Here is a 24,516-nt window from a genome sequence, read left to right on the forward strand (position 1 = left end):
ACACACACACACACATTCTCTTTATACACACATACACACAAACACATATGCACTACAATGCCATTGCAGTCCAGTGTGAGATGTGGTGTTTAGGATGGAGCTAAACAAAACACTAGAGAGCATTAACTTTTTTCTGTAAGGACCTTTTGTTGAGTCTCTCAAATGAATCAAGATACTTAATTTAGCTTATTACAAAGAAATTAGCAACTGGATAAGGAGTTACTATATCTTGAAAGATTAAAGCCACATTGTCTTTTTTTCTTTTCACAATGAATGTAAAGTGCTTTGCATGTTTCCTTTTCATGTGATCTCACAATGCAAGGATGCAGTTTTTAGCCAGTAGTTGTTTTGCACTTGTTTGCACTTTTGTCACAGTTGTCTTACAGATTGGCGGTTGTGTTGCTTCTTGCCTTTTGTCATGCTGTAAGCCTGGTGTATTATCATTTTTGTTGTTTCTCTTCATATCGAAGTGGCATTACCCTAACTTGAACTCCCTTAACATTTCTCCAGTGCTTGGAGATAATGCATCTAACTAACAGGGCTTACACTGACATTAATGTAGTGCTTCACCATTAGACACAGAGTTACTGAAGTGGCTTAAATGTTTTATAAAACTTCATTTAATGAGCTTGCAAGATTGTGTCTGAGTTCTCATTTTGCTGGTGGCCTGATCACATCGAGTCTATTTATTGATGAAGATGTGGCCCCTGGCAGAGGCAGCAGAGGTGAGCTCGGAGGCCTCAGCTGAACAAAAGCAAGAGATTGCTCAGATAGCAGTGCATTGTAAGATGCTGAATGATACACATGCTCCATTCGGGGTGTAATCAACATGACAGGTGCATCTGAAGTTGTGTGTGCAATGGGAGGGGTTGTGACAGCTAAATGTGTCAGGAGCAAAGACTCAAACCACAAGCTGTTATAGTAGCTAAAGAAACAGCGTTCAGACCCCCGTCGAAAGAAGTTTAATGGGATAGTTTGGCATTTAGAGGTAGACTCTTATTTGCTCTCTTGCAGAGAGGAGAAGATCTTTGTACAAAGCTAAAGGAAAAATCAGGGTTGGCTGTTTTACAATGGTTGTTATGTGCCAGACAGCTTCTATTTGTGCATATTTATTTTCTGAAGATTTGCTAGTTGTCTTACAATTAGTCCCAGACAAGAAGGTCTGACAGCAACTTCTCACATTTCTTTTTATGAACATGAACCAAACCGGGCATTACTTGTCAGGTAGATAATTTAAAATATTTTTACAGAGGCAGGCTTACACCTTACAGTAATCACCTGCTGGCTCCAATGTCACATTGTGACTGTGGTATCAGTCTTCTCATTAAACTATCAGCAAGAAGGATAATAGACTTTAACATCTTCCCATTAAAGCCTTCTGCTAAGAAACTCAATACTTAGCTTGGTTGGACCTCAGACAAGGCAATATAGTGGAAACAATCCTCACTTATTACTTCGTCTCTCACTGGAACCAACAACTTTAGCAGTCAAGCAAAACACAAAACATGAAATTGGAACATTCAAATGAGCAATTTCTCTCCAGTATATTTGCTAGTCCTGTCATAAAACTGGAAACCAGGCCCACACATTTAAAATTGAATTCAACCCCCGCAGAAAAGTATGGGGACTGAATTAGACAAAGTGTTTTGCACATTAAACAAAGTTTTTTCATAATGAAGCTGTAAATTGTAACTCCATTTCCAGCCATATGTTTTGTTTTGTTTTTTGTCCTTTCGGCTTATCAGTAAATTCAGGGTTGTCATAGCACAGTTTTTATACTAGATGCCCTTCCTGACGCAACCCTCCCCAGTTTCTACCGGGCTTGGGACCGGCACAGCATTATCCGGGGACAGTTCAGTGTCTTACCCAGGGACACTATGGTGATTTGGGAACAAAGCTCCAACCCTATTGTTGTTAGGCAGCCGCTCTACCAACTGAGCCACAGCCACGCCATTTCCAGCCATAAGTTGTTATATATTAATTCATTAAAGTGTAATTGAGGAGCATTTTGTTCAAAAACGTGTTCAGCCATATTAAAGTGTAATTGAGTTAATTTTACTGAATTACATGCTGAAATGTGAGAAAACTGAGAACACTGGAAGTTATCTGGAAGGTAAAAGAACTGGGCCACTAATTAGTGCTAACTGCAGCCAAATGGTAATTTAGTCGCTTGTAGATATGTGTGCAAATTCTTACAAGCACAGCAGTCAAGCACCATTGACTTCAAGTATTTTCCCACAGTTATGTCCCTTCTCACACTGACCCTATTGAGTTGACAGTGAGGCAGTGACCCCCCCCCCCCCCCCCCCCCCCCCCCCCCCCATTATAGAGAGTGTTACTGGAATCAAATGGAGCAGTGAATTGCCAGCCCATCACACAATTGTTTCCATTGTGCAGACACTGGTGGTTAGTATTCCTGTAACATCTGCTGAATGAGTGAAGTGTTCAGTGTGAAGTCAGCAGTGTCATCCTTCCCCCAATTTTCAACCAGAGCAGCCGTCACAACCCACTTCGCTTCCAGAGGACTGGGCTTCCTCAATGCATCAATGACACCAGGCATCATAAGGGACATGTAGCATGCCAAACCAATGATTCATTAGGACTCAATTAGCTGGGAGGCATGGGGCGCCCTGCCATATGCCTCAAGGTTCCATGACAATCTGTACCCACTCCCTACTACTGTACTCTCAAATGACTTTGAGGCTGTACAGTCTGTACATGCATCAATGCTGTACAGTACCAGCACAGGGCTACAGTCTGCTCCCGTCTACAGCGCCGTCTTCTTTCTACTATTAAAACAAGTCAGCAGAAGAGATTTAGCAGCTCTGTCTCCAGCCACCCAGCTTCTGAGTTGGAAATGAGTCACAATGACCTTCAGCTCAACTCATGTTGCGCCAGTTGGCACCGTATGAAATACTCATCCATCTAGTGAAGTATGGGGCTGTGGAGCTCCAGATACTGTAAATCTTAGGAGGTAAGAAAGGCCCCGCTCAATATCGACTTCATTTCGCTTGCCAAGAAGCAGCGTGTGCTGCCGACAAGATCTATCCACTCTCAAATCTAGTTTGTCTTCTTATCTGCGCCAAGGTAAAGGACCCCCACCCCATCCTCTGTGCCCCCACTCCCTCGTCATGCTCTTCTATAACCTGGAGTTAATGAAATTGGATTATAGCACCTAAAGAGAACACACCAACTTCCAGATATTGGATGCAATTGTCAGGTGTGTATCCGGTATACAGGCTGTCCATACAAGCCTGTATACCGGCATATGATATGTGTTAATACTGTCGAGATTTTGAAGGTTGGTTCTCCTTGGTATTAAAGCTGCCACTGGACTATTTGTTACATGGATGTTTTTTCGTGTAAGGGTGATCTTATATTTATAACAATCAACTGGCAGTTTCTCAAGACTCCATTAGGTGGTATTTAAACGCAACAAGGAGACGGAACATGGTTTCCTAAGCAATTAGATCAGATTATTTAGATGTTTGATTGGATCACTAAAAGGCAGCTAAAGCTTCAGGGTCATGGGTTTCTAAAGTACAATAAAAAAAAGTGATCATCAGCCTCTGAACACACATCTTCAGTGGAGAATCTGTTACAAATAAATAAATTAGACATCAGCCAAATAGATGTGACTAATGAAATGTTAGTTATATAATTATAGTGATGCTAGTTACTAGGAATCGTGAGCTTTTAAAATACGTGATGGGGTGGTACAGCAGATCATTCCAAATCACATTTGATTGGATAAAAGATTCACAGAATGAGTCATCACAAATTGTAACCATGATGCAAACAGAAAGGAATGTTGGTTTAAACACTCAAACTTAATTCAAAAATATTTTTATACATATACGTATATGCAAGAAACAGGAAGTCACAAAACAATAACTTTTTTATTTATTATGTTTTTTAATTTCACTTAGCTTGTATAGATATATCAATATAAAGCTATACTTTTTATTCAAGCAATGACAATAATTTTTAGTTTATTATTATTAATGGTCTCTGGTATGTTATAATAATCAGGAAAGAATCTTATATTAGCAGAGGACAATAAGCTAATATGTGGAATCTTAATCTTAACAATTATATTAATATAAATAAATAAAAAGGACAGAAATAATGAAATATAAAAAATAAAGCTTCTCTTTTGGATTTTGTTTATATTATGTGACTTTTTTTGAGTGAGTGATTTCAAGAAATTGAAAAATCAAAGCATGTTTTGGCAAATGAAAAGCATAACTTTTCAATAATACCAGGAGCGTGAGAGGAACCCAAAAAAGGATATCAAGTCAAGTTAGAGCAGCTCTGCCCCAGTTGTTGGCACGTGCAGCCACCCAGCTACACTCCACCAGCATTTTCACCGCATTACCCAGAAACGCTTCACTCGTGTGACCCAATTTATCAGCCTCTCCTCCCCATTCATCTGCTCTCACAGATGCACTGCAGGAGGCTCCATAAGCAGCAGAGCATTCATCACCCCTGAGTGGTGAGGACCTTTGGTTTCATCCTGTTGGCCCATTCTACAACACTATTCCCCACAGGCGGGACGGGGAGCTCCATATGTGGCTGATGATTATAACAGTGTGGCTGGGTTGTAACAGCAGGAACTACTGTAGCCGAGGCGCATTTGTGCGTGCTTTTGTTTGTGTCTACAGAAATATGTAATCAAATATATGCTTAGCAGGGTTTTGTCTTCCACAGTCCATTTAAGTATTGTGTCTGCCACATCTCTTTACTGCAGTACTTTTTCAGCCCCTGGAGATAACCAAGATGTTCGGTTCAGCCTAAAGGAGCTAGAAGGCTCAATTCTCCTGTGGTTTCATATAATGTTTTTTTTTAATGTTTCGTTTTGTTTTGTTTTTAGCACTAGCGCTTTACTCCCTTTTCACTCATTTACGACTTTGAGAAATCAAACATGATGACTCAATTCAACAACACCACAAACTGCAGCCTAAAATAAAATAAAAGCTCTTTGACAAAAAATGATTATTAACTTGATGAATAAGGTATTTGTTGATTAGCATTTGTTGATTAATCTGCCTTGTTGTAAAACAACATGAAACCACCTTGAATGTATGTAATAATATAATTTTACAACGATAGTTATTTATTTCAGCTTCAAATTTGGTTAGTTCTCCTCTTGCTGTAAATTCTGCAGCAGGTATCTACCACCTTGCCACTTGGGCACCAGGGGCCGCCAATCAGATATTTGTCTACGATCCTGCCCCTGGCTATACTGAGTGCATATTGTTTGGCACTGTAAAAATGTAGTATGAAAACAAAAAGTACATACAAGGATTGCTGTGATTCAAAAGCTCGTTAGAAACACCAAAGTCATCTAACCTCGATTACCGTTAGATAAAATTTTGAAGAGCATACACAGAGAATGACTCATGCTGCATTTTTTTAAAATAATGAGATACATGATTTAAAGAACATATCTGTAAAGTGTTCAATGAAAACACAAATATTGTATCTTTGAGTCTAAACACTTATGTTTAGGCACTCAAAGTGTATGCATACAGGATAACATAGGAAAAATGAATATATGCAGGGTTGTTTTAAATGGCTAGGGTTAATCTCTGTTGAGCAGCACTTGTTCTCCCTCTCCCTGTGGAACATGTATGTACAGTATGTAGTGTGTAATTCATTTGACCACGCAAAGATGAGTATTCAATTCATACACACAACACACGCTGAAATAATTGTACATTACCATTGAAGCTTAGACTGACCTTCGTGGAGTTCAAGAGTTTGTTTGTTAATGCATCATTGTTACTAAGCAAAATACTGAATGTCTCTCCATGAGCATCAACTGAGCTACAGAATCTAGCATGTAAGTTCAGAAATAATGTTGTTCTTGTAATAGCTGATGACGTTTGATTCTCCTACTGAGTAATTGCAGTTGTTTTAATTTTAAACTTTGTACCCTTTTAATTAAATGTAGATCCATCTTGTCATGGCGTCAGCAGGGAATGGATTGTACATTTCTGATGTGGAGCTTCACTGAGCGAGAAGCTTCTGGCACAGCAACAGCGGTCAGCATGACGTCTTCTGACGAGACCCTTTAGATCACTTTTCATCAGAGGATCACAGTTTGAGACTACGCTGATGTTTTGCTCTAATCAGCCATCAAGTGTCATATTCAGAAAGCTTCACTCAAGCTCATATGCTGCCTCTGCTTTGGGTTTATACAAAACAGCAAGAATGACTGAAGAAGCACCACCTCAGACAGACAACAGTGGCACTGCCTGTGGTGTGTTCTCGATCTGCGTGAGATCTTGACCTTGTGATGCCTTTGTAATGAGAGGCAGTTGAATATTTCACTTATCATTAGCGGCATGATTAGCTGCCAATGGACTGTGCCTAGTGTGGTTTAATCCTCCTGGTCTCCAGAGTGCGATAACATATGAGATGACAACAGTTTCACACCCAGTTTCACACCTCCCGTGGTTCCATACGTCGCAGCAGCCTAATCACTCATGTGAGATTAATGAGCGATGTTGAGGTGTAGTGGAAGATTCACTAATTACACCTGCACATATTGTATTGCAGTCGTGGGAACAGACAGTCTGTGTGTGTGTGTGTGTGTGTGTGTGTGTGTGTGTGTGTGTGTGTGTGTGTGTGTGTGTGTGTGTGTGTGTGTGTGAGAGAGAGAGTGTTGGGCGGGGTTGTGTGAGATTCTTTTAAACTACTGTTTCATGATACCTGTTTCCCTGCAGCAAAGGTGTCCTCAGGAGAAAAATAGAGATAGCAAAATTCCTTTGTAGAAAGGATGACTGTAGCTGCAAAATCAAAAAATCTCCTCACCATAAAATGTCACTAATTGGAATGGTAATAAGAGCTGTAGTGCAAAACAAACAAATATAATAACCAGATGCAGTCATAATACTCCCCTTCCCCATCCAAGTTATCATAGCAGAAATTAGAAAACAGGTTAACTTTTGTTTTTTAATGTAGATGTCAGATACTCCCATAATATTTTGTGCTTGATACACCCTTTGTGTTATTTCTGATGTTGAAGAAATATGTGAATTAGCTGAATGTGTATTAAATGTTATATTTATGAAAAAGCATTTTTTGTTTGCAAACAGCCAGAGATGATCAAATCATAGCTACAATCAAGGAGAATCTGTACGTTGTCTGTCTGGCCTTACCGTGACCATATCCATTTAATGACAGCAAGTACAGTATAAACACCAAACTACAGAGGTGGACAAGTGAGTGGATCAAGTTCCAAAATTGGCATAATAATATTTAATGTTCCCAATGACCTCAGTAGTCTCTGTAGTAGACTCTAGTAGCCACTTGTAGCAACCACATGTGTAAAGACATGTAAACGCTCTAAAATACGTGGGTGGGGTATTTGCTAATGGATTTAACGTCGTAGTATAAAACTTAAAAATCTCTTGACCTGGTGTTAACAAAAGCCCTTATTTAATTCATCTAAGGAAAAACATCTATTCTAAAACATTCAAAAAGTATAGTGTTTGGGACAAAGGCACGAGAGGTGTAAAAATGCTAACTAATTTTCTGGGTGCATTAGGATGGAGTGGGAAAAAACAAAGTGAACTGGTACTGTATCTTCGTGCTTCTGATTAACTAAATACACCTGATCCAGGTAATCAGCAGTGGGTACAGTAGGGATAGCTGGGAAATGAGCAGGGCAGGGGCCCTCGAGGACCTGGATTAGAAACTAAAGAGCAACTTAAGGTGCCCTTGCATTAGAGCAATCGAGATAAGGTGCCGTTTACGTTGCACCCAGAACCACATTGTCTGCCCCTCATACAGCCTGAGTCTGCCACTGTTTACTCCCTCTGTTCTGCTCAACTCCTTACCTGTAATAATTCATAAAGAACCCCTTCATTCAACCCAAAATGACCACAGAAAGAAGAACAAAAATGGAAAGTTTGACTTTACCTAGTCAAAAATATGTAATCTTTTATTGCTGTTTTATTGACATGAATGTGTGTGATATGTCACATTACGACAGCATCAATAAGATAAAGTCACAGTAAGTAAGACAACAAAAAGGTTTCTGTTCTGAGGGGACTCTTTGGTGCTTCCCTTCAGCTTCATTAATTCTGTCTGGCACACTGCAGGTAATGTTTTTGTGCTCAATGGTTTTGATCATGGCGACTTTTATCTCCGCTACACTTGATCTCTGTTTTGTGTGATAGACATATTGGTTGTCCACATTGCTGCTGAATCAAATTTATGTCTTTTTAGACACGAATACAGTAAAACCAGCCAACAGTAAAACAGCTATTCACAGTCAAGTTTCATAAAGGTGCTGCTTGTGCATCTTAATTATATCCATGGCCCATGTACAATTAAAGAGGACACCTTTTGGCTATTTATTTAGTTCAAAGAGAACACAGAGGGAGGAAAAACCCTAATTGTCTCATTAATTACTCTCCACATGAAATAATGTCCAAACCAAGGTATCCACAGTTCCTTTGTAACTATCAAAAGCAGGCAGGGTGGGGGTGGCAGCAAAATAAAACATGCTCCAACCTTTTTTTCACGAACATCATTACGTTGAAAGAGAGCAAGACAAAGAAAAAAGAGGGCAGACGAAAACAGGAGTGGGAGGGAGAGTAAGAAGATGATAGAGAAGTAGAACAGAGTAAAAAGGCTACAGAGATTCAAATACTGAAGAAATCATACTGAGAGGGAAGATACACAGATTGAAAGAGAAAAAGATTGGCTGTGAGGTGACGTGATGTTTGTCCAGGCTTTCTGCAGTCTGCCCAGTTCTCTCTCCCACTGAACGTGGTAAATAGGCTGTTTTAACACTCTGTTCAGACACTGAGACACAGCACAACAACAAACTAACTATCAACAGTGAATTAAAGACTCCTCGGGGAAGCCAGCGAGTAACACAGGGGAGGTGTTTTGGAGAGCCACATCCACCAATTAACTATTGTGACAGGTGTCCTGGAGTCTAACTCAGTTTTCAGACCTGCTACTCTATACCCAATGGGTGGAATTAGATGACTAAAAGAGGAAATGTTGCTTTATGTTGTTTTCATGCTATTGTTTACTGTCACCATAGGGAGCTCGTGACACTTTATTAGCCTGAATATGTCTGTTAGAGAGGCAGGAGCAGGCTGAGAAATGCAACGTTCACAATAAACCTCATTAATATTTGCATCTTGAGAATATTGCTGCGCAAGCTTCAGTGTATTTGTTCATTTATGTCATGTATCTCAGACTTGACCAGACCCCCCTTCACACACCCTCAAACTGTCCTCGCTCTTCTTCCAATTAAATTGAACCCAGTTATCCTGCAGCTGAGCTGGTAAAAAAGATAATGCAGGAGCACTTCAGAGGGCACCTCTTCACTGCCCTCTTGCTTGGCATGCTCCACACTGGAGCCACGCCTAACTGAGTGCACAGCTCCAAGGCCTTTACTGACATAAATCTGCAGAGCAAAGCAACTGCGTGGCAACGCTTATTTAGTTTACCAGCTGTAGTTGCTGAACCTGAAGCAATGAGGCCTTTCTTTCCCTCAGAAAGTAAATGAGAGTGGTTCAAATGCCCAAACTGACATTTTTTATATGCATTTTCTCCTCCTCCCTGCTTGCACACTTGACTGTTCCATCATCAGAGGCTCTCCATCTTGTCAGAATGAGGTGAACTAATGGGCCGTGGCTGAACAGCCTGAGCTCAGAGGCTATCAGTTCCCCCTGGAAGGCCGGGAAGGCAGAAGGCAGAGAAAAGGAGAAGAAGAAAGGAAGGGCTCCTCTCTGCCATATTTCTGTTCTACTTCAGATAAATTCTTGGAGGAAGCAAAACCAACAGCAATGTTTCTATGCCCCCATTTATATTAAGTATTTTTTTTAATTTTGCATCTATTTTATATCAGTCAGTGTCAGTGTTATTTAGATTATTCTCTAAAGTTCAGGGTTGGGGCTACACCTCAAACACTGCCTTTCCAGTCCGGTGTCTATAAATACATACTCTAATACATACAATACGTTCTCACTTTTGGTACCCAACCCACACTCCCCTGCCTCTGTCTTTTTCTCTCCATTCTATTGTCTCCATAGGGCCTGGGGGCCTTCCGTGCATGGAGAACTAGCAGAGCCTGCCCAAAGCCTTCCCTAAAAATATAGTTGTTCCGTCTCATGGTTCAAACCATGGTTGCTCACTTCCATTACAATTCAGCTGATGCTCCATATTTTATCTTCAGTAAACTATTCCTTTATATCATATTTTAAAGTGTAGTCCTTGCTCACAAAATTCACATTTACTATACTATTGCTCATTTGAAACTCGGGTAATTTGTTCAATTAGAAACTGCCTTCTTATCTTTAATGCTTAATTTTACCCATACCAACAGTGTCTATTAGCTGACTGAGTAACACCACTGTGGTGCAAAGCCCTTCACCCTGACCGCTCCAGTGGAACTGGTCACTGGCCACAGTCCAGACTATGGTCGTACTGGGCAGCTCCCAGGTGTGAACATGTATGTACATGTGTGAATGTGATTCAGGTGTCCCTGAAAAAAAGATGTGAGCTCTAAATGAGTCTTCCCTGATTGATTTTGTATCTCTTTATACAAATAATGTTATATTGCTAATATTGGTGTTGCTGTTCATTTGGATGTTTCTGTGGCCAAACAGTGTTGTAACATGATATTGTGTTTATAAATGACAGCATGACTCCAAAGACTCCTGTAAGCCAACAACTAAAAAATCATGCATACAACTGTATTGTTGACTCTGAGGATGAGAAGATGTAGTAGTTGGTGGTCGGATGAGGTTTGTATAGGTGACACAAGGTAACACAGCAGGGCTATTTAGAGAAGCTTTGCTAGGCCAGGTTGTGACAGCCATGTCCCACTCCATAAGCTGGGGGGCATTTTGTAACAAAGATGACCAGCGCAAGGTGCCAAAGCCGGTCTATCGAACAAACGTTCCACCACCCCCAGGCTATGGCACCATTGGCCAAGAAGCAACCGAGATGGTATGGGGACAGGGCCTCCCCACTCCTCAGCAGTCACATGCAAGCTGGAGAGCACATACTGCTGCATCCGTCGGGACCAAACTGAATGGAGGTGTAATTGGCCATATCCACTGATAGATGGCTGTTCAACCTTTGCTGCTCATCGGTTGCAGGGTGTACGGAGGCTCATCTCACAATGTGAGGTTGATTGTGCAGCCTATTAAACACCAGTCTCAGGAGGAAATGTTAGTTATTGGAATGCTGAAGCTTAAAAGAATGATCTGATTTAAAAATGAGTGTGTGTTCTGTGATTGCCCATTATATCTCTGAGACAGTAAACAGGATTGAGAATTTGATCACACTTAATGACTAATTTTCACCCACAGAGATGTGTTAAAAACTGAAACTCATTGTAATTGTTGGAAATTACAACATTTTATCTCCCTGCAACATAAATCGAAGATCTAAATTATAGTTTTTATTTTATAGCATACAAATTATAGTGTCAAGGAAATTGTATTGTGTTGTATACGCATAGATTACACAATTATGAAGAACTAAAAGTAACAACATTGTATATGTGATTATGATGCCAATTTACAGCAGGACAGGTATTATGAGATTGACCTCAGGTTCACCTCACTAAAGATGAAGCCTTCTGACAATACCTTAAAAATGACAAAGAGAGATTGGTTTCTCTTCGTGATAAACATTCATATCATATTTCATTCCATTATGGAGGGTGCATGACGACATATGCACCTGCATCTTGCTCCGGGCGTTGTGTTTGTCATGTTAAGGTATAAAGTCAAACTCCCCTTCTGAAAAATCAATTGCATGCATGATTGATGCGCCTAATGTTAAGGAAGGGTTGGCACGCATCAGGTTTTTTCAAAGTGTTCCTGTTTTTGTTCAATAATCCGGTTACGGGGTAAAGATTCTGATGCAAGCAGGAAACAAATATCTCTAGAGATGATTTAAGAAATTCAAGCAGACAGGCAAAGACTAGGAGAGCTGTGGATTTATGCAGCAAAATAAAGAAATGCAAGCAGAAATGAAACTGACGACCTCCCTCAAGGAAGTTTTCCTCTGCACTTGAGAGAGGTAATATTAAAATGAACAAATTAATAAATAAAGGGTACCTTTTGTCAAGGGCTTTTGACATCCCCTAACAGTCGAGAGAAGCTAGAGAAACGAGTGATGCTCGTTAACTCTGACCCAAATCATAAGAGACACTGGGAGCTGTTAAAACACGGAACAGATTGGGGAGCCTGGGTGACCTAGATATCGTTAGTTTTGAAAAGCAGCCGTACATCACATTAAATCATTCTTCCGTCTAATACAATGAGGCATGTCTTCCGTTGGTAATGAAAATAACATTCAGATTCTCATTCTAAAGTTTCTGTGTGACATGGAAAATACCTCTACCTTCACTGATACTCCAAGGCACTGTCTATGACATATTTATAGTGAGACGACCCCTTTGCATGGACCTGGGTGCCATTATCTGCCACATAAGCACACATGAAAGGTGACGCATGGTCTAGACAGCAATGCACAAGGACAGCCGGTGGTGATGAGGCACTTGCAGTGGTTGGTTCATAGAAATTAAACGTGTCCCATTTTGCCCCCACATTGAGTTGAGTTAGTGGAGTTGATTGGGACATTTTAGATGCTCAGTGCATTACAGATGTCTTTAAATGTGAAATACCACAATCTCATTCCAGAACCAGTGTCCAGAGGACACACAGTCTTTTTAGGATTACTGTATTTCTGATGAACATTGAAATACAAAAATGGGCATGAAATCTACACAATTTAAATGTTTCCCCTTTACTGAAGTTATTAAAGTTAGCTGTGCAACAAAAGCAGTCATGCATACACATCATGAATTGCTTTGCATTTGACACCTTCTGAAAATAACATCTCAACTTTAGCCAAACAAATATCATAAACATTTCAAGTAACTAGTGTCTTCTTATTTTTTCCTTTGTACGACAATATATTTTTTTGTACGACAATATATTTTACAAGAGCTAAATTGTTGGAATAATGCAGGGTACTTGGCTGGTACTGTGTTGAAATAAGAGAACTCGATAAAACTGTTAAATACATTAGAAAATGAATCTTACATGCTCACAATGTCAAACAATGTCATACAGACTAATGTGGGCCCAGTGCTCGATGTGCAGCAGCTTTTTTCAGGCCAGGATAGGCTCAAGGCCTCTTCCTCCAACAATAGCCATCACCATGCCAACAGAAGTAGTGCCAGCCACGGTGCCAGCTTGGCACAGCCCCCTGTGTTAGCAGTGGATGATTCAAGGGCATTAAAGCACAATGTGGGGGGTTCCAGTTTATAGACAGTTGTGCCAGAATTCCCACTAAACAGCCTGTCATTCATTGCTCTCTGCTCCTTCCCCTCCTCTCATGTTGGCCTGAGCTGGGAGCATTAACAATCCATCTTCTGAAAATTAGCTTTGCATGCACAGATGCATCAGTCATGCCTTAATGTCCTATATTTACTCACAAGCAGTACATAGAAATAGTATCAAGCATTTCGCCACAGGTCTCCTTCAAGGATCGGTGCTGAACAGCAAGCACTTGCCGCACTCTCATTAAGGATTGATGATCCAGAAGAGATAATAACATCTTTGTTGATTTGGTAAATTGGTGCCTGCCATTTTGTATGTTAAATTAATGTTGTAATGAGTGATCAAGGGGCATGTGTTTGTCATTTTAATTTTTAACCACCTGCAGCTTAAAATTAAAACTGTCATCCCTGTCTCTTTGCCTTGCAGCGCTCAGAGCAAGTTAGTTTGATGAGCTGTCCGACTGCATCTGAAGTGCTCTACCAAAGAATAATATCCACTCTTGACCTACAGTGAAGAACAATACTTGATTCAATCAATGTTGCAATCTCCCCTGGAGGGAATTACTCATGAGCAATAGGTGAACCCTCAGAAAAGAGCAACAGTGGATCATGTGATACTTGACCTTAACGGAGAGAACTCAGGTACACACCAGAAGAGGTAAAATCTGATCCAAAGCTGCTCTCGAGGGGATCGCCAATCTCGTAATTCAATCATCTTTTCATGTGTTGTTTAGCAATACTAAAACACCATGGGCCAGCAGTGATGGAGCGTAGTTATTAAAGCTGGATCTTCATTTATTGAGGAGTACCAGACACATCGCTATGGATTTGAAGGAGATTTTCTTCAACAAACAGTGACTGTAAAGAAAGACTGGAGTGGGGGAATCAGACCCTGGGATTTGGGAGGATTAGCTAGTGTGCTGCTAACCCATGGTGGATCTGCTGTGAGCAGGACGAGGGACTCAGCAGTGGAGGATGTCAGCAGAGGCCGAGCTCCAGCAAGGCGTCAAAACCAGCCAGCGAAAGGAGTCCAGGAGGATCAAAGGTATTTATTCCAAGTGTATTAAGCTTTATTTGTAACAATACTTCTTTAATGTAGATGTACGTAAAATATGAAGCTGTTATGATGTCTGTATTTTGATGGATTCAGATATATTTAATAAAATAAAAACTGTATAAATAATGTTGAAGAGAAAGTACTCCAAAGACAATCAGAAACATAACGAAAATGAAGGCAAAATGGGGAACTGGCAGCTTTCTCATGTTTGGTGAGCACTTCACATAACTTGAAGTCATGTTTGGATGGAGCTAAATAATGATAGACTACATGGAAAGAAGCTCCACTCAGTCAAATCCTCTGAGAGGCTCCGTGTTTCATCCCAGGGATCCAGATGTATTAACAGCTATTCCATGTAGCCCCAGGGTTTGGTAGTTCCATGATTTAGGTTTCATGGACAGGGTAATTCACACCCTTTCGCTTTGATGAACAGCATAAGTGATGTAATAGGACAAGACATTCTGAGAACATTCACTGGGAGATTGAAATGGGATTGAATTGGTTCAGAGGAGAAAAGAAGAGGAGATGCAGAGGCAGAAAGAGTGGGAATCAGAGGAAAAATGTGTAAGAAGAGGATGCTCTTTCATTTGCCCTCCCTCTGTCATCCCTTTTTTCGCATTTCTCCATGAATTTGTCTGTGAATAAAGCCACTCCAGCTAGTCCGGTAAATCTGGCTTCTGCGGGCCAGCTGTAACGAGGCCGCGGGGCCAGGTCCTCTGTGGCTGTTTCACTGGCTCTGTCGGCTTGCTCAGATAAATGGCTTGGCTGGAGGAGGGCCCATCGATTTGAGTTAAGTGGAGGCGGGAGAGCAGAGTGAGGGGGCTATTACACACGTGGCCATGCAGCTCATCAGGGGGCTATCAGTCCCTGACTTTACCATGTTAATGACATGTGCTGCAGGGACCATTGTCACAATCAGTAAAGATGCTATTTAGATCCATATAAATGGAAATGGGGCTACATAAATACATGCAGGCTAGTGGCGGCTGTGAGCAGGCTGGGTCAGATAATAGACACTATTAAGGCTCAGGTCAATGGCACATTTTTAGACGAAGCACTGTTTATTTTTATATGGATGGGAAGGCTGGGAGAAGGCTGTCGTTATTTCATAGACTTTTCTTGTCAACAAATCCCATGAAAGAGCAAAACCTAGTATGTGTAAATCTGTCTTTTAATATTTTATGACTTCTCTACCCGGTCAGGTACAATCAAACCAAGGCCATCCACTCGTATCAAAGATATGAATCTTTCAAATCTGGTCACAGATGTATTGTTTTTTTGTTTTTTTTTCTCAAAGGGGGCAAGTAAGTTCACACAACATCTGCATATTGTAGTTTTTAGCCAATGTTAGCTACTTGAACTGGACTAAATCTGGATTGATATGCTTTAGTGATCATTTTTAGCAAAAGGGCATCTAATAAATTGGTTCATATTAACTTCTATGTGCATGTTCATATGTTATTATGTAGTGTGCAGTGGTGCGGCTCTTCACTTATTATCCATTATCCAAACTACTTATCATGTTAAAGGGTCATGGGTTGCTTCAGATGATCCTAGCTTTCACTGGGCAAATGACAGGGTCTATCTCAGGGCTGACACAGAGAGATGACCAGAGACAGACACTTAAGGCCAATTTAGAGTCACCAATTAATCTCAGATACATGTCTATGGACTGTTGGAGGACACCAGAGCACTCAGAGGCACAGGAAAAATGGAATCAGCATTTGAGATTGGAACCAGTGACCTTCTGGCTGTGAGGCAGCAGAGCTGACCCTTTTGCCACCATGTCGCCTCTTTACTTAATGTGTTTTGCAGCATAAGGCAAGTGGTAACACTACTTTATGTTACTTAGCCTGATGCCTTAAGTGCATCCTTCTCGTCCTGTCTCACCCCATATTCACTTTTCTGCTGTGATTTAAATGGCAAGATTTATTATCTTCTTTGTGTGTTACAAACGTAGGATCCAGAGGACTTTAGAAAGATTAGCTGGTAAAGACTAGAAGTAGGAGAAAACATCTATCCTGGCTTTGACAAAAACAATTTGCTGTAATTAACAAGTTTGGTTTGTTTAATCGCTTCAAAGCTTAAGTGTAAAAATACCAAGATGTGGTTTGAACTGGAGCTCAGTCAACCAGTCTCCTGGCTCCTGGTTTCATTTCTAACAGACTGATGGGTGGTTTGAATCCTCTTGGTCAATTTAGCAAAAAAGCAAATTAGCATACTCAACCTAAATGTTTACGTATTTGTTTAATGTGTGTAGAAGAAAAATATGAAACATTAAACACACTTAAAGTTTTAAAGCAAACATATACATGCACCCAGAAGCCAATGACATTGTCTCTTTCAGTAATATATTCCAAAATAATGATAACACAGCTTGAATGATTGTAATACATGAAACCCAATATTCCTCTAAGACGTCATTCTAAACACTAAATATTGTTTTAGTGATGTTAAACCACTTCCATTCTTGATTCCATTCTTGAAAAATCAAACCTCACTGCAGCAAACTCAAGCAAGCCCTGGTAAGGCCATTCTCTCTGCTGCCCATTGACAGAACTACTTTACATGTATGACTTTAGTCTATCTCCATAGCAACTGTTGCTCTCCAACTGTAATCTGGACACAAAAATAATTCCTTTTAAAAAGACAGACAAGGAATAGTGGACTGAGAGACACTGAGAGTGAGTAGGACAGGCACAGACAGAAGGAGGCTAACAGCTGATTAAATCAGTTATCACTCAAACTGAATGTATGACACTGGAAAGATTGTAAGAGGCAGTACAAATACTAACCATTTCACCCTGTTCAAACACTGTTTCCCACATTTGACAAAATAATTTCCTAGTATGCTTATCTAACTGTTTCATCACGCTGCTTCAGCACATATGTGAGATAAGAGCAACGTGGAGCCACTACCTACAGAATGTCCTGGCCCATCATCTCCCAGCACACATCAATAGCCACATGTAAGTCTGCAGTGAGTTCACTGCATTGATGGTGCACAATACCCCTCATTAACTCTGTTACTGTTTCAACGATCCGTTATTTCAGCAAAACAGTGATCTTGTGTTTGGTGCCAAATTTCAATAAAGACATTTTTACATCAGTGTGGGTTGGATGAGAGGACACACGCTGCTGTTAACGTTTGTAAATGTGTTTTCTGTGTGTTTGCTGAGGCTTATGAAAATTAGGCAGATGGCAGGGACAGATTTTCTTTCCTCGGACATCCATTTTCTTTACTACTGCTTGAAGTCATCAGCTCCATGTGCTGATAGGATATAGTGTATTTTTTTAGAGGCATCAAATGTTCTGTGCAGAGAGATACGCACAAAATAACGGTTAACATGTACACTGCATGTAGGTGAACACTCAGTAGTCGCTGTCGAGTAAAGCTAAATGCATGGTGTGTGTCGCCTACGAGCAGACAGGGACATTAAAGCAAAGATACAGGCACACACAGATACACACCCAGAGAGGTTCAAAGGTTAAGCTGCCTAGATGCCCAGATCCTCAACAAAAAGTTTCTTGTTGCCAAGTCCTTATATCTGGAGGGGCACGTCTGACTCTCCATCTGGTGCCATCTGTCCCCTCACTGTCCCCATTCTAGTGTGGCAAGGAGGAGGATGCAACACTGTGATCAGAGACAAACCCTGAAACAGTATGGAGCAGGTCTATCAGTAATTGCTCTCTCCGTGGTTCTGGTTCAGGGCCTGAGCAGCACATGGGGGATGCAGCATTTGATTTGACATCTTGGCTGTTAGATTTGAGCTTTTTTTTGAAAATCAGAGCAACAACAACCAGGGCTCCTAAAAGGCAGGCATGTTGTGCCTTGTGTAGGATATACTTAGACGCAGACTAACAGTAGACAATACTTTAGGCAACCCTCTGTCAAACAGATTATGAGCATCACGCTTATGGGCCAGAAATTTTGTGAAGACCATTCAACCTTGGGTAATTGTACATCCAGAAAGCCAGAGGAATATGTGTCACCCACTCTCACACTCACACACACACACACCTTCTCCTCCTCTCCTTCTCCTTTCTTACAGTGCGTAACAACATGAAACAGCATGCCCCGCAGCTCTCGCAGTTTTCAGATACAGCACACTTGCTCGTCTCCATCTGAACCCAGATCACGTAGTGTAGGAGTTATGCCACTGTGTCGAGGCTCTCATTAGGTATGCAAGGCCTACTTTTTTTTTTTTTGAGGATCTGTGCATAAGCTTCTAAATCTCTCCTGAAGTGTTATTAGGGGAAAGTGGCACTCTGTATGTAAAGAAACAAATGGCACAGAACATCTGGTTAAAGCTCATGTGAGAGAGCTGCACTGAATTGGACCAATTGTGTTTAAAATGCAACTGGAGCACCATGCATTTTACATTATATTGCAGAGTGTATGAATCAGTAAAATCAGGGTGGAATATATAATACTGTATGAATAGTCCACAGCCACTGTATGAAGGATGATTTGAATCAAGTACAGCTATAATTTTAATTTTAAGCTACAGTCATGTAAATACTGGATGTCAAAAAATGTCTACTCTTTGTCTCTTTACTGAGACTGTCAGAATGTTGTCTGAATGTTCACCTGTCTACCCAGCTGTTGTCTGCCAGGCAGTGTCTGCCTGTTTACAGCTACACCGTATGCAATTAGTCTATATAGGACTCCTTATCCTCTAACAGGGAAAGTCTGAATTAGACCCATATTTGATATTCACTTGCTTAGAGAATTTAATGACTTTACCATCCTCAAGTCACTCCTCTTCCCCCTTTAGAGAATTGTACCCTCATGAATTAGTGAGAGGGTGTGCATAGCCAAGACAAGTGCTTGCATTTGAACTAAGATGTGTTTTTTTTTTCTTCCATTTGCACAAGCCTATTCATTTGCTCCTATTCTGAATTTTCAATTTTTGTTTTTGATCTTTCCTTGGAAATTGCCGCAACAGAAAAAGAAATCCGGTTTGTGTTTGGGTCGATGTAGCATGGACAGCAATATGGGTGGAATAAGCTTATTTTGAAGTAATGTGGTCTTTGAGTGCAGCTTGATAGTCCCGATAGGGATATTAAGCATTGTCCTCTTTCGCTCAAAGCTTAGCCACTTAAATGTGCTGTTAACTGTTGTACTGCATGACCTAGAATTGAGTGACAAAGCTGCTTGAAAACTATGATTCTCCAAGGTGCTGGTGACCTTGATTCCAAATCCTCCTATCTCTTCGTGTAAATGTGGTGGAAGCCAGTGTTGAGGGTGACAAACCCCTCACAGGTTTGATGATTAATACAATGTAGACACACAAGACAGTGCTTGAGGCTTTCACCTACATAATCAAAATAGTACAAGGACAGACAGCAGAGAGACAAAATGAGAAAGGTGTCAGTGTCAAGGTGGTGTCAGGGCAGCGGCAGAGATTGACAGACATAATAATCAGCAACAGGGATGGGAGGGAGAAGGTATAAAGCCTGAGGCCACGCAGACACACACTTGCAAACGCCCCTGCCGTCTCCCACCAGCCATTCTGCCAGCACCCAACATCCATCAACCAGGGAGGGCCTTGGTGGATTATAGGTGAGCGCTGGACCGAAATGATTCATCTCAATAGGACCCATTCAAACTGGTTCGTCACCACCAATAGCACCCATGGGAACCACATGGGTAACGCATAGGGGTAAGCACCCCTACTCAGCCACCCGATAAACCCCCACCCTAGCTTTTGTGCCTGAATGCCCCACAGTATCCTGGAATTGGTGATAGTAGGTTGTTCCAGTGGTTTTCTCATTTATTCCACTGACTTAATTTTCCTAGTTCAATTTTCTCTAAATCTTTACTCACTGCTGCTAATTTGCTATTCATTCAGCATTTCCTTTTCCATAAATATTTATACCGGAGCTCACACACACACACACACACACACACACACACACACACACACACACACAGTAGCCTCTGTACCTCAAGCAGGGCACAATACTGACGTTGTAGGATTCACTTGAGCTCCTGGTTTCCTGTATTCACACTCCTTTTCTTTTTCTCCACCTTATTTGTATTCTGTCCTTCTTTCCCTCCACAGGTCAGGACCGCAGTGAGGCGGGGCTTATTAAGCGTTTTCGTGGAGATGGCGTACGCTACAAGGCCAAACTTATCGGAATTGATGAGGTGACAGCGGCACGCGGAGACAAACTGTGCCAGGACTCCATGATGAAGCTGAAGGTGCAGACCTGTTCGGGCATGTGTGTGTGTGTGCATGACTCTGTGGGGAAATCACTGAGCCTCCTCACTCATCTCAGTCAGATTTGGAAAAGACATGACATGGCATGTCTGTATCGTCTGTTGAATGAGTCATGCGAGCTGTCTTGTCCTGTACATGACTTACTGAAGCTCAGTAAAGAACTGACCAGATGGAACAAATAAAAGTCAACCCATATTATTCTGCAGCTCTTTGTCATGTGGAAATGTACTGTAAGCTAAGTAAATCTTTTGCTAAATAGTAGGAGCTTTGTGCTATATTATCCCTCTAATAGGCTGCTGTATTTTTAGTATTGCTTAAAGCGTGCCACATTTATTCATACAGCTTTCCTTGACCTTGAAGGCAAACTGGCTTCCTAACTCAAGACACTTACAGTAAAGCTGTATATCGCACCCCTACTTTGTCAGCTTCTCATATGTCTTCTCGTGCCAGTCACAGCCTTCTATTTTTACAAAAAAGTCCAGGATGTTGTACAGCGTAGCACATATGCAAGCTGTGATAATGTATCCCAGATAATAATTTATCCAGTGTTCTTCACAGAATGTTGCAAGTAAATTAGGTCAAATACAGCCCCAAAGTAAGTGACAGAGTCAGAAGTAAGTGCGAGCACTGGTGATTGTGGATGAAAGACTTGAGGATTTTAGATTCTTCCACACATACGTTTGAAGTATGTGTATAAATATGTAATACGTGTGCCCCACCATCCTTGTGCTTTCTGTCACTTTACAGAACCAAATTGCCACTTGATATCTTTGGTAAATTTATAAACAGTGGGTTCTTACTATCTGATATCAGGACCAGAATATTAATATTCAAATACTACATCAAATAATGTAGCATGAATAGGTTTTCACTGTGGCTGTTAAGCTCATTAGCCAGTTGCGCTTGCGTTTGCATTAAATATTAGTGTCATCCATTCCTTACACTTTTGTTCTAAAAAAACACCATTCAGACTTTTAATAGTGAGCATCATTCTTCTTAGATTCCACTTCTTGAAAGTTTATTCTGTATCTTCCTAAATGCCAGTTGTGTTTACTGGCTCTAAAGTTAAAGGCACGATATATTTTCAGTCTTTGTTGGGGAATAAAGCACTTAAGAATCTTTGCAGTAGGTGGCTATGGTATAAATCCTTCTTTAGAAAAAGATGTATATGCATGGCTTTTTAAGAATCTCCTCATAGATTTTGCTGGAGCTTAGAGGTGTGGGAAGCCCCATGAGCAGAGCAGTATAACCAGAAGGCAAAGCCTCTCATCACCCATATCCATTTCAAGTGATTTGTCCAATAAAACAACTTTTTCGCTGCCTCAATCTGACATTTCATCAGTACCCACCACATGACTCTGGTAGCCACCAGCCACCAGCCAGTCAATGCAGCAGCTGATGCAGACCTCCTATTATCTGGACAAGGGGATAGAGGAGGGGATGGGGCCTCTATTGAGCTGCCTTGAGGACTAATCCAGCAAATGGAGAAGCCGATGGCTGATTGACAGCCTCCATCGACCCTCTCGCCCCCCTGCCTCTTTCTCATTTACCTCCTCTCTTTCTTATCCCTGTTCTTCTCTTTGTCCTCTTCTTATAACCATTTTCCTCTTTGTACTCCTTTTACCCCTTCAGCTCCTACTCCTTTTCTTATATGACTATACAGTACATTTATGTATGTAAGAGAGATGGATATTTTTTGTTTTTGAAGCTACTTGGCCACGGTTTTAAATGTTAGCTACGCGTTAAAAGAACGTATCAGGTGGAAGGTGAACAGAGGAGGTCAGCAACTTGTCAGCGTAACTGAGCCTGCAGCTTCATATCATATTTTCAGCACAACAGGCAGGTTTTTCTTCCCTTCTTATCTCTATTCTTCTTTCTCCTTTTTCTATATTCTCTCAGAGGTTTGTTCCATGAAAGGCATGACATGCACACAGGTTGCATCAAAAGGAACACAGTCGAAATGTTAATTATTTTCTTTATTAGAGTTGAGAACATAATTTAAAAAGCAGCTTCCGAGATTCATGGGAAAAACATTCTTCAAAGGCTGCATTGGTTGTTCAGTCAGCGCTATGTGAAGTTGCCAGAGTGGGTTGGTCAGACAGCTGTACAATCCATTCTGTCAGCAAATCTCACTTTATTGTTGTTAGCTAGCACTTGTGATTGTCATGTTGAAATGCAGAAGACCTACTTCAAGAGAAGGGAGTGAAAAAAGGTGCTTGGTAAATAATAATAAGACTTACTGCACAAATCGATGTGTGAATTCCTCTGAGAGTGAAGCGACAAGAAAAGGCTCATGAAAAAAAATTACGTTTTATAGTACCTTATGTAACTTCTGTCACCTTCCTTCCTGATCTCCCCCCCTGTATCTCCCCTGAATCTCCCCCCTCAAACCCTCCCCCACTCCAAACCATCTCCCACTGTCACATTTACCTGAGTTGGAACAGAAGTAGGCTCACGATGTCTCATGCTGAGCTCCCATCCTTTCATCTCCTCGTGTCATTTCCTTTAATCTACAGGGAGCGGCTTCCTCAGCACGATCCAAAGGGGAGCACAAGCAGAGAGTCTTCTTGACGGTCTCTTTCGGTGGGATCAAGATTTACTGTGAAAGATCAGGGGTGAGTAGCATATCAGCAAGTTGGGCCCATGGCAGAGCTTCACGGTGAGGCCTCTGCCAGCTGCTGTATTCTGAACCTACAGTGTAGGACACCCAGAGGGCAAACACTTGCACGGTTCAGTTCACAATAGCTGCCAGGGCGCCATCTTGTAAGCCTGGCTGGCATGGTTGACATATTACTACAAATGTAATACCTGCACTGAAGTAGGATGATTTACAAGGGTGGCTGCATGGGCAAAAGTCAAAATTCTTAGCAATAACATGCTTTCTATAGCACAGTTTGCTCTTTAACCGCGAGAAATTTAACTTGACAGCATTAAATTGCAGAGCTTGAATTCGATAGATGAAGTAAAGCAGTTTAACATATAGGGTTGTACAATTAGGTGTATGCTGCAGGATCTGTTTAAGATCGCTCAGGCTCTGCAGGCCTGCTAATGATGAGCACTGAGCAATATTATGGTGATGTTATGAGACGGCCTGTTTCCACCTCCATCCTGGCTTCTTTCCTCCTGGCCGACTCAAAGGCCTGCTGTTCCATTACAGGATGATCGAGGGGCTCGGCTCTCCCCCGTCCTGGGGTGTAGTGTTGGGTGGATAGGCCCACTTTGCTCATCAGCACTAACCGATAATTAGCACTCTGTTCCACCCCTTAATGATGATTGCCACTAATGCTAATTACACCGTGGCTCCACCTCAGCTGTCGTTTGTGCTAAACTGATAATCATGCAACAGCATTTGTCCCATAGGTGCCAACCCCCACCCCACCGCCAACCATCACTTTCCCAAAAAAACACCCATTCTGGATAATATCTCTTTCCAATATGACAAGTGGTAATAGTTGCGTGTCTTTCGCCTGTAATGAAAAGAACATTAAGCCTCCCGCCACTACCAACTGGTTCGCAGGCTTTTGACAAGCTCATTTGTTGTTTTGGAAATCAGGCCCCCTAATGTTCTTCATTTTATTTACTGATTACAGGCAGTAAATAACACTCCACACTTAATATCCCTCTTGAGTTATTATAGTGGAAATAGGGATCACTCCAGTGCAGGCAGCATCAGCATGCATTTAGATGGAAATACTTTATGTTAAGCTGACATGATTCGAGTAGACTAGTCATATTAGTTTTGTATTTTACATTAATCTGAGGCATTACTAGCGATGCTCCCTGCTGAATATCGGCTAATATCCAAATAAAAGCTCCTCCCCAGTGCCTAGGCTTATCTGTGCTAATGGAGGAGAGGCAGGTGGGTGTCCCTGAGTGACAGCTGAATTACTCCGCGTGTG

General features: G+C 41.3%; 1 protein-coding gene across 1 annotated transcript in view; it reads left to right on the forward strand.

Moving 5' to 3' along the window:
- Positions 1-24,516, forward strand: part of LOC137098431 (uncharacterized) — a 48,144-nt gene that overhangs the window by 2,197 nt on the left and 21,431 nt on the right. The window contains exons 2-4 of the mRNA XM_067474654.1: positions 13,761-14,378; positions 20,459-20,598; positions 23,134-23,232. Of these exons, the coding sequence (XP_067330755.1) occupies positions 14,309-14,378; positions 20,459-20,598; positions 23,134-23,232 (309 nt within the window). The 5' untranslated portion in view covers positions 13,761-14,308. The remainder of the gene's footprint in view (positions 1-13,760; positions 14,379-20,458; positions 20,599-23,133; positions 23,233-24,516) is intronic.

The sequence above is a fragment of the Channa argus genome, chromosome 14 (genome assembly GCF_033026475.1).
Source record: "Channa argus isolate prfri chromosome 14, Channa argus male v1.0, whole genome shotgun sequence".
Lineage (NCBI taxonomy): Eukaryota > Metazoa > Chordata > Actinopteri > Anabantiformes > Channidae > Channa > Channa argus.